Raw genomic sequence first — 10,913 nt, forward strand, 5'->3', positions numbered from 1 at the left:
TGTATAGAACAAAAATGGTACAATCAATATTTGCCTTCAGAACATTTTGATACATGTTAGACAAGTGTTGAAATAAGTATAGATGTCATAAGAGAGCTACATATTACACAGAGAATTTAAAAGAAGTACTCCTCTCCTGTTAGTAAGGAGGATCATTTCGTTGGAAAATGAAAGCTGGAAGAAAGGTATTGCTACAGCTAAAGTTTAGACAAACCAGGAGCTGAGAAGAAATATTTCACAGCCAGAGATAGAAGGAAAAGGGTAAGTTTGTGAGGGACTCCACATAATACAGAGTGTAATCTAATTCTACAAGCATGAATAACTGATGCTATTGAAATAATGAATCATGTGATTGAGAAGAAGAAAGGATTTCTAGGAGTATACATCTTTTCATCCTGCATGTTAAGATACTTTGCTTTCCTTTCCCCTTTTGAGATTCCTATCCACAAACACATCTCTTTTTGATTTGTGCTGAACAGCTGAGTCTTTTCACAATCCTTTTTGAAAGTAACTTCTCTGCCTATAATGGACTTTCTTTTCTGTAACTACAATGGTGTCTTTCTTTAAGAAAATAATGGTTAGTCAGATACTTACTAGACTGAGTCCTGTTAGCAAAAGTCTTTCTTTCCTGAGAATCATTCTTGTTTAAAATAAGTGTAAGAGACGAGAATGGAAAATAAGAGCTCATGACTTGCATCTTTTTAGGTAGGATTGTTCCAGAATCTCGTTTTGAAAAACTATTACACTGGCTCAATTTTTTATATTGTGTGGTAGCACTTGTGACCAGTCTGGCCATGGGTCCACCAAGTCAGCAACTAGTTTAACTCAAGAATAGGTTAATATGAAGTGTTTCTGAGCATACAAGTTTGCAATGTCTTAGGTATAGATGCTCTATAAAAGCTGAGGATGGAGACCAATTGGTAAGGTCCTTAACATATAAAGAACTGTTACAAGTCAAACAGATAAAGACCAATGACCCAAAACAAAGGCTCTTGAACCTATGAAAAATTGAACAACTTCACTCATGGTAAAAAGAAATACAAAATGAAACTGCAAGATATAATTTTCACTAGTAATATTGGAAAAGCTTGGAATTTGCAAAAATACTGTGATGAAAACAAGATAAAGAAACAGGCATTATCATGCATTAATGCTGTCAGTGGGTAACCGGAAAAATGTCCATGGAGGACTATTTTTTAATAGCTTTCAACATGAAAAATGTATACTTTTTTGGCCAAATTCAAAACACTTGACCCTGGCATGGAATATATGAATGTATATATATATATACGTATGCATGCCTACACATACATATACACACAGGTTTTGTGTATGCATGTGTGTTTTTTATATATATTCTCCAATGTATGTGAAATGATGTGCACTAGAGCATTGTTTGTAATAGCTACATTATCAGAGGCTACTGAAATGTTCACCAATAGGGAGCTGGTTAAACAATACTGTGTGTCCTTGCAATGAATTTCTATACAGCCCTTATAAAGAATAAAAGTGGTATGGAGAGAGCACCAAAAGATACTGATAACTCAAGTAAAAAATAAGCAGAACGATGCATAAAATATGGCATCACTTAGTTTTTTTTTTTAGCTATATCTTCTATGTTTATATATCCATAACATATGTATGGGAAGAAAAAATAATACCTAACAACAATGGCTGCTTCCATGGAAGAGAATTGAGTAGATGGGGAGTAGGGAAACAAGAAAACATTCCTCATTGCTATTTTTTTAATATCTCTTAAATTTTTTAATTTTTTCATATATTACCTACTCAGGTATGAAAAATAAGCTTTAAAAATATAGATAATGATAAAACTAAAATACCTTATTTCTCACATCTCCAGGAACCGGTTGCTGTTTCTTCACACGTTGTGACCATCTCTAGTCTCCTTCCCGCCACTGCCTACAACTGCAGTGTCACCAGCTTTAGCCATGACAGCCCTAGCGTCCCCACATTCATAGCTGTCTCAACAATGGGTAATTATACACATTCATGGAATCTAGTCTTTGGAAGTTACCCTTTAGTGCTTTTTAAGTAAATAGTTGATACTGCAATAATGCAGGAGTTAGAGGCACTAACCCCTATTGCAGTAGAGAATCTACATATAACTTTTGACTCCCCCAAAACATACCTACTAATGGCCTACTGTTGACTGGAGGCCTTCCCACATTTTTGTGTGTTATATGTATTATATACTGTTCTCTTTACAATAAAGTAAACCAGAGAAAAGAAAATGTAAAGAGAAAATAGATTTACCATTCCTTAAGTGCAAGTGAATCATCATAAAGGTCTTCATCTTTGTCATCTGCAAGTTGAATATGCTGAGAAACAGGAGAAGGAAGAGGAGGAGGAGGGGTTAGGCTTGCTGTCTCGGAGGTGGCAGAAGTGGAAGGAAACCTGCATTTATGTGGACCTGCACAATTCAAACCCATGTTGTTCAAGGGTCAACTGTACTTCAGTGTACAGTTCAATTCCTGGTTATGTCCACAGCAGCCTGTGCTACAATTGATATTATTAAACTTATTTGCAAGTGAGGAAAATGAATCCCATAGGGTAAATAAAATGGCTTCTTCATATGACAGTTAACAGCCAATTGAACTTGATTAAGCCCTTCTGACCATGAGTCTATTGTTCTTTCTGGTCAAGTACTCTGCCTACCTGGCCCACCTGGCCCAAACAGCAAGTGGCAAATACCTAAGATCATAGGGATCATATGTGCTGGTCAGTTCTGTGATTTTTATGATGAGTTTAAGAGATGGCATCAGTCTTCTCTGGTCCACTTTGAAAAGTTTACAAAAGATACTTAACATATTCCTGCCTCTGTTATCCTGGCCTTCTATGTTAGTGTGAAGAAACAGATAATGTGTACATGCCATCATAGACCCCGTTATTATATAAACTTTACAAAAAGGACACAACCCCTGTTCCCAAGGGCCCTGCGACCTATTAATAGGTTTAATGTCTTGAGTCGTACAGATGGAAAACCTCTAAACATATGGCCACAGATCATCAGAATGCCTGCTTCTGGTAATGTGTTAAGTGCTATGGCAGATGGCAGCTTGCTAATGCCTTTTTCATATGCATTATTAGTTGTGAGCAAAGTATACATTTGTGCTTTCTGACTTTAACGTCATGGGCATACAATAAGAACCACACTCTAAAAGCTTTTGAAAATGTTAAACAATGATAATACATGGAAATGACATCTATATTTGTAATTTTCAAATGGATTTAAACTATGGCATAGGCATTCTTTGTTCTTTAGTTTCCCTTTATAAGAACATCCTGGATGTTGTAGGCTTTTGAAATGTTATAGGCTTGTTCTAGGCACCTGAATACCATTTATCAGCCTAGTTTATCAAGCTGTAGTTGACCAGGAAGAGGTCATTGTTGGCTTAGGGAAACATGGTTGTTACTGTTATTGTTATCACCATAAATTCACCACTCTTAAGATTCGATGTAAATCAATGAATGGTTCTTTTAGTTACCATATACCAGATCCTATAATAAAAATGTGTGAGGGAGGAGAGGGAGAGGAAGGAAGGGGATTGGTAGGCTCTCACCTAATGGGCATTAGGTTTTTTTATTTGTTTGCTTTCTTGTTTAGCAGGCCCTAGCTGGGTTTGAACCCACCACCCCTGGTGCACAGGACAGGCACTCTAACCATTGTGCTACCAGCGCCCAGCCCTCATGGGCATTATGTAAGGGTGGAGGGCTCAATTACAACTTGGACTTTAGCTAACAAATGTAAACAATGGAAACTAATTTTTATTACTCTCATATGAATCTAAATAAAAAATAAATTTTAAAAATGTGTGGTTTATCTCTTTAGTTACAGAGATGAATCCCAATGTGGTGGTGATCTCAGTGTTGGCCATCCTCAGCACACTTTTAATTGGACTGCTGCTTGTGACTCTCATTATTCTTAGGAAAAAGCATCTGCAGATGGCTAGGTAAGTTCAGTTGTGTTAATCTTCTATCCGTAATCTTTAAAACAGTTGTACTTATCACCCATGTATGGTTTTTGTAGACCTAAATTTTATAGCAGTAAATTTCATTTCAGTTTTCTGTGTCTATTTCTATTTTATGTATTTTCCAAGTAGACTTTTAAATATTATTTTAGAAAGTATTACCAAAGTATTTACCATCGAAATGGTAAAGTAAAGGACTGTTGTTTACACAAAGCCAAACCTCTTACTAACAGCCCATGCATAGACATCCATCACATTGGGGTGCTTTCAGGCATATCTGGGGTGAAAGAAAGATCTATGCCTATTTGGCATGATTAATAAAAGGATTTAACAAAAACTGGAACACAAGAAAGAACGGGGGGGGGGGTCCCCATTAGTTTTTTCATGGTTTTGCCAGATATTATTTGTTAAATATGTGATTAGGTCTATTAGACATCCTCTGTTAATTTAGTTACTATTCCTCAGAGTGGCAGCCAACTTAATTTTTCTTGTAGTTTGAAAAGCCTTTCAATTTATGACTTAAGTTCTTCTATATGCCACTGATACATTGCTCATCAGAGGACAATCTCAAGTACTTTTTGTGGGATATTTTCAGAACAATTCATCAATTCCCTGAAGAAACTGTTGCTAATTTGAATACTACTGGGTTGGGGAGATTTGGTTCAGATTTATATTTTCCTGATATTAGCCTCTTGAATTGTAAATCAACCTCCTCCGCTTTCTCAGAGTTCCATCAGTCACATATTCATAAATAAATTCATTTGTCCAATGGCAATTTAATCAGTGCCTTCCGTGGCATAAGGAAAAATCAGACATCAGAGATATCCAGTAGGAACATATCTGGAGATGCGTACATGAATAGACCTATTTAAAGGCAGAAGCTGACCTGTACCATAAAGTAGATAAAAATAGGATGCTGTGAACGTGGAAAAGAAAGATTAATTCTGAATGTGCAAATCAGCTTCTTGAAAGTTAGCATTTGAATAAATCTTAGAAGAATCAGGAGGTGGTATTGCACTGTGGCTAGTGGGGGGAATACTCCTTGTGTTCTGAAATGACACTCCTTGAGATCAAATCTTGACTTATAACCTGTGCAGGTCCCAGACACCTTCATACATTTAACAAGTGTTGACACCACACCTGCTGGGTGTCAAACTCCTTCAGGTGCTTGGGATATGGCAGCACACAAAACACAGAGGAATATAGGCCTTCACAGAGCTGGTGATCTAGCAGGGCAAATAGACAGTAATCAATAAATGTGTAAGGAAAGAGATCACCTGGTCTGTTAGCAGGCCATATGAAAACACTGTACAGCTAATTAAGGAAGATGAACAGTACTAATAAAGAGAGATGGGGGTGGCGGGTGAGTTTCACTGAGAGGGTGACATTTGCACAAAGACTTGAGGTCTAAGGGAAGGTAGTCAGGTGCTACCTGCAGGAGTGCCCAGGGAGTGCCCCGTAGTGAGAACGGCCATTGTAAGGCCTCGGGCAGGAGCATGACGACCATACGCAAAGCACAGCAGAGAGATGGGTGGGACGGAGGCAGAGGAGGGAAAAATAGCAGGAGTGGCCACGGTGAGGACGTCACAAGCCATTAGGACTTTAGCTTCTACTCAGTAAAATGGGCAGCCACTACAGGGCTTGGGGAGTAAGATCAACAACAGCTGACTTGTACTTTATCACTGTCATTCTGACATTTACGTAGAAAACAAGCAAGGACAAAGGCTATCACCTGGGGGAGCCGTGAGGGCGCTCCAAGGCAAGATATGGTGGTAGTTCCGTCCAGAGGAGTGGCAGTGAAAGCCGGGAGACGCCGTCAGATTCTGGATATATCTTGAAAACAGGGGCCAGTAGGATTCGCCAACAAATCCGATGTGGACTAGAAATGAATAAAGGCATCAAGGAGGATTCCAGGTTTTTGACTCTAGCAATGGAAAGGATGAGGTTGCCATCCACTGAGAAAGAATTCCGGGTGGAAAGCTTTCAGAGCTGGGAGAACAGCAAGTATTTGTTTTTGGAAAAGTTAAGTATGTGGTGACTGGCAAGTGAGGTGTGCAGGAGACAGCTGAATGGTATTTGGAGGAGAAGTCTTGGCTGAAGACATACATGTGAGAGTTGTTTGTATATTAAGTTCTGCTACAGACTGGTGACGTCTAGGGAGTAAACTTAAGAGACGAGGCCCTGGATTAAGCATTGCAATAATCCAATATTAAGGTTTTCAGGGAGAAAAGAAGACAACACCAGGAGACTGAGAAGAGGTGGCCAGGGGAGCAGAAGGAAAACAGAGTGTGGTTGCCCGTGAAGCCTGGGCAAGAATGAGTATCAAGGGAGCGGATAGGCTGGACGAGGGGGCTCGTGCCATAATCCTGGCACTTTGGGAAGCCGAGAATTTGAGGCCAGCCAAAGGAAGAACAAAGCACTCTTTCTCCAAAAAAGAAAAGAAAAGAAAAGGGAAAGGGAAAAGGAAAAGGAAAGGAAAGGAGACTGGGAAGGGAGGTGTGCAGGAGACAGCTGAATGGTGTTTGGAGGAGACGTCCTGGCTGAAGACACGCATGTGAGACTTGTTTGCATCTTAAGTCTCCTATTTGCATATCAAGTTCTGCTAACACTACAGACTGGTGACGTCTAGGGAGTAAACATAAGAGACGAGGCCCTGGATTAAGCACTGCAATAATCCAATATTAAGGTTTTCAGGGAGAAAAGAAGACAACACCAGGAGACTGAGAAGAAACTTACTGTGCAATAGGAAAGGGAATAGGAAGGAAAATTAGTCAAGTGTGGTCGCCTGCCTGCCTGGAGGCCCAGCTACTACAGAGGCCAAGGCGCGAGAATTGCTTAAACCCAGGAAGCAATCTGAGGTGTCCATGAGCTGTGATTACGCCACTGCACTCTAGCAAAGGTTCTGTCTCAAAAAAAAAAAAATAGAGAGAGAGAGAGACAGAGAGATAATAAAAGCCGCTACAGTAGAGGATAGTGGGTGGTAGGTTCAAACCCAGCCAGGGCCTGCTAAACAAAACAAAACAAAACAAAACTGTATTAAAGGCCAGATTAGATCTCATTATATAAGGCACTGAAGTAGGAAAATGTATTGATGTTATACTATACAACATAATATAATAAATTAGTGTATATTTCAAAAAAAGAAACTTATGCTTAGAATACCCTAAAAGAACAGGCAGATGCCTGAAGTAATTAGCACCTTGTGTCAATATTATCAAAATCTCTGCTTCAGTTCTGAATCTGTCCATCAATTTCATATAGAGAAAAAAATGAGATGTGTGAGTCCCAGTGAGTTATGTAAGGTTAGAGGAATGAGACTATGTTTACCATTTTCTCTGCTTCCAGTAAAAAAAAAATAAAAATAGAACTTTAACAGCATTTTTAATAATTAATATGCAGCATTCTGGATAAGAGGCACGGCAGAAGACAACCTATTTCATTACATGCCACTCTTTTATCTCAAGTAATGAAGAATATGGTCCTCAAAATATGAGAGAAAGATTTTGGAGGAAGTACACAATCCTATTTGATCCACTCTCATTACAGAGACAAAATCAAAATGCTATGAATAAAACCCCACCAAGAACTTTTGGTAAAAATGGAAAATCCCATTTACCTAGGAGAGTGTCCATACCTTACTGTCGAAGGCTTTGTAAAGATATCATATCCCACATAGTTCAAAGTTTTATTTTATGATCATGAACAACCTTTGGAAAGGATGGAATCCTTTGGTCTCAAACAACTTGATTTGCAACCTTGCAAGGCTTTGCTTCATTTTGTTTTATCTTTTTGTTTTGCATTGTATGCAAAAGAGAAATTAATGCTGTGATGATAAGTCAGTAAAGACTCTCTTTACTTATATGTCAGGGCAAAAAATGATGGGTCAGGCAGCAACCTTGATTTTGTGATTCCTTTCAAACAGGGAATGTGGAGCTGGCACCTTTGTCAATTTTGCATCCTTGGAGAGGGATGGAAAGCTTCCGTATAACTGGTAAGTATGGTCTGGAACAAACCTCTTAGTAGCTTAGCTATGCTATGTGCGCTTGAAATTTAACAGCGCTGAATTTTGGGGATGAATTGTTTTGTCTGATTATCCTTGTGTAATTTTATTGACAGTAGTTTTTGATGCCTATATCTTGAGAGAATATCACAGTTTACGTGTAGTATAAGCTTAATTCCAAAACAGAGATGTTGTCCTCTACTTTGTATTAACAATATTAAACAAGGAACCAGAGCAATCGTGCAAGGAGCCTGTTACAGGGCTGCAGGAGGGCTGAAAGGCAGGAGACACACTGAGCAGGTGGGGACTAAAGGCATAGAAGGGACGGCGGTGAAGCAGGGGGAGTCAGAGCAGCATCCCCACTTAAAACTCACCTTTCAGTGCCTGGGGATATGAGCCAACACTTGTGTTCAAAAATTGAGTAGAAGTATACAGCCCAGGGCTCTCAGCTCTCATCCTTACAGTAAATAAATAGCAAACCCCGGAAAGAAAACAGGTCCTTCTTTTTTCTTTATGCCAGAGTGTTAAGAACCCAAAGGGAGGAGGCGTTTTGGAAATTTAAAAAAAAAAAAAATGGTCAAGAGATTAAATTGGTAAATTGGTTGACATTATTCCTTACAATTATACACTAGAATTAACAATTCTATGCAGCTCAATCAATACTCAACAAAATTACTAATTAAGTAAACATTTAACATGGAGTCAGCATCACTTATATAATCTGGCTTATTTCTTTTGCAAGCAAAGTGCATTTAAATATACATATTTCATACAAAGTGATTTGTTTTTCTGTATTCTAATGCCTCAAAAGGGTGAATCTTAAATAAATAGGTATGTGAGACTGGAAATTTTAATCTATAGCATCAGAATGGAAGGAGGGCTTTATTTAAGATATAAATTGTACTTCCTGAAGGGTAGATGACATTCACTCTAGTTGAAAACCAAGTTGAAACAGCCTTTTTTAAAAACAAAACAAAACAGTATGCTGTATCATTTTTAAATTGTAAGTAAAATACAATTACTCCAACTGTGAGGAAGGAGAAACACATAAACTCTCACAGTGAAATGTTAGGAAACATTATTAGACTTGTTCAAATATATCGGTGCTCTTTCCAGAATTAAGTGATTGCCTCCCTCATATTTGTTTCTTGCCTGATACAGCCTTTAAAAAGGGCCAGTCCTGGAGCAATGATGAGCGGCCCAACTAGCAACTGATCTGATCATAGGTTCTAGTGACTCATGAGAGCAATGGGTTAACTAACTCAATCGCCAGTCACAATTTATAGACTTTATGCAAAACCATTTATGGGCGAACTGAGGCAATGGAGAATTTACCTCTGGATCTTTCTATAAAATCAAGCTAATTCTCCTACAGCTGTCGGCAAAGGCAGTTTTACCAGCTCTAGCATTTTCTGGATGACTGAGAATAGATAGTTCCGTGAGGATTTCTACTAACTGAAGTGACAAGGTGACAGTATTTTTTCCTCTACTTCTCAAAATAACTGTAGATGCAGCCACATGATATTTTTAAATCTATATTAATAGATGTTCTACTTGACAAATGATTTGAATATCTAAACTTGGATTCCAGCCAAGCATTTTAAATCAATAGTTTGAATTAGAATTAAAGTGAAATCAAATAGTGTGCTCCCACTGAGCTGAGTAGCAGTGAGATTACAGACTAAGCAGCTAATGGGCTTAGTCTCTGAATGAATGATGCCTGCGTATGAATGAATGATAACTGAGAATGAATGATACCTGATATCATAGTGTACCTGTGTTTAAAGGGTCATTTTTAGAAATTGTTTAGTAATAACAAAGTCACACCTAGGCGTGCAACTTCATAAGAATGTGTTTCAAAAGCTTAGTCTTCATCACAATCAGTATACGTAACCTGACCATTTATATATGCTTCCACAAGCTGCTATTTAGGTATTAAAGGATGTTATAGAAATTTCTTAAAATAGGCTTAAACGTTGGAAGAATGAGATCCAAGAATGAGAGTTGAGATAACTGATGAGGCATTTAAGAGCTTCATTTAACTGAATGTAAAATGTAATCATCTAATAGACTAATTGACACAAAATAGATTGAAAGAAATATATCTGATTATAATAAGTCCATGCATGAATGAAAACTGATTTTTTTCAACCTGATAGCACTTAAGCCTTCACATTTAAATTTCATGGGATGGAATAATATTTAGTTGTAATTAAGGTGCTTGTCATATTAATTGATCCTGGAAGGTAATTTACTGATATCTGTTTACAGTTTATATTACTAACTCTTGCCACTTTTTCATCTTTACATCTGTTATCTATTAATGCTCACAGGCGTAGGAGTATCTTTGCTTTCTTAACCCTGCTACCCTCATGTCTTTGGACTGATTATCTTTTGGCATTTTATATTAATCCTTGGTAAGTGGTTTTTTTTTTTTTTTTACTGTTTACCTAACACAAAGTCTTTCAAAGTTAGCTTTCAAGAAGTAAACCAAAAGGAAACTTTATTTTTAATTATTTTGTATGTTTGGCTGCATTCAAAATTGTTAATTGTGTACTGAAGTGGGTTGAAGTGGTTAATGGTACCAAGATGCTAACTGTAATGTTTCTCGTGTAAATTTTTCTCTTGTGATGTTCTAGGCAAGATTTTCTTTCAATTATTATGAGTCTTTCATTTCTTCATGGAGTCAATCCGTTGTCTTTTCATCTTTGTAAATGACCCTTTCCATTTTCCTTGCCATCTGCATCCATTAGAGGGCACTATATTTCCAAGAAGGTACAAATACATCCATGTTGAGAAACCAGAGTCTACATAGTACTGTTTTTGATAATAATACAGAGTTCTTGTAATAATTCTAACTCAATAATACTGAACAGCTGGCTATGTGCCAGCATCTTTGTTTAATTATCTTCCTTAATTCTCCC

General features: G+C 37.7%; 1 protein-coding gene across 1 annotated transcript in view; it reads left to right on the forward strand.

Annotated features, from left to right (window-relative positions):
* PTPRO (protein tyrosine phosphatase, receptor type O) overlaps positions 1-10,913 on the forward strand; it is a 237,075-nt gene that overhangs the window by 197,946 nt on the left and 28,216 nt on the right. Inside the window, 4 exon segments of the mRNA XM_012810064.1 lie at positions 1,862-1,994; positions 3,851-3,971; positions 7,912-7,980; positions 10,323-10,406. Of these exon segments, the coding sequence (XP_012665518.1) occupies positions 1,862-1,994; positions 3,851-3,971; positions 7,912-7,980; positions 10,323-10,406 (407 nt within the window).

The sequence above is a fragment of the Otolemur garnettii genome, unplaced genomic scaffold (genome assembly GCF_000181295.1).
Source record: "Otolemur garnettii isolate 467f Iridium unplaced genomic scaffold, OtoGar3 scaffold00124, whole genome shotgun sequence".
NCBI classification, from domain to species: Eukaryota; Metazoa; Chordata; class Mammalia; order Primates; family Galagidae; genus Otolemur; species Otolemur garnettii.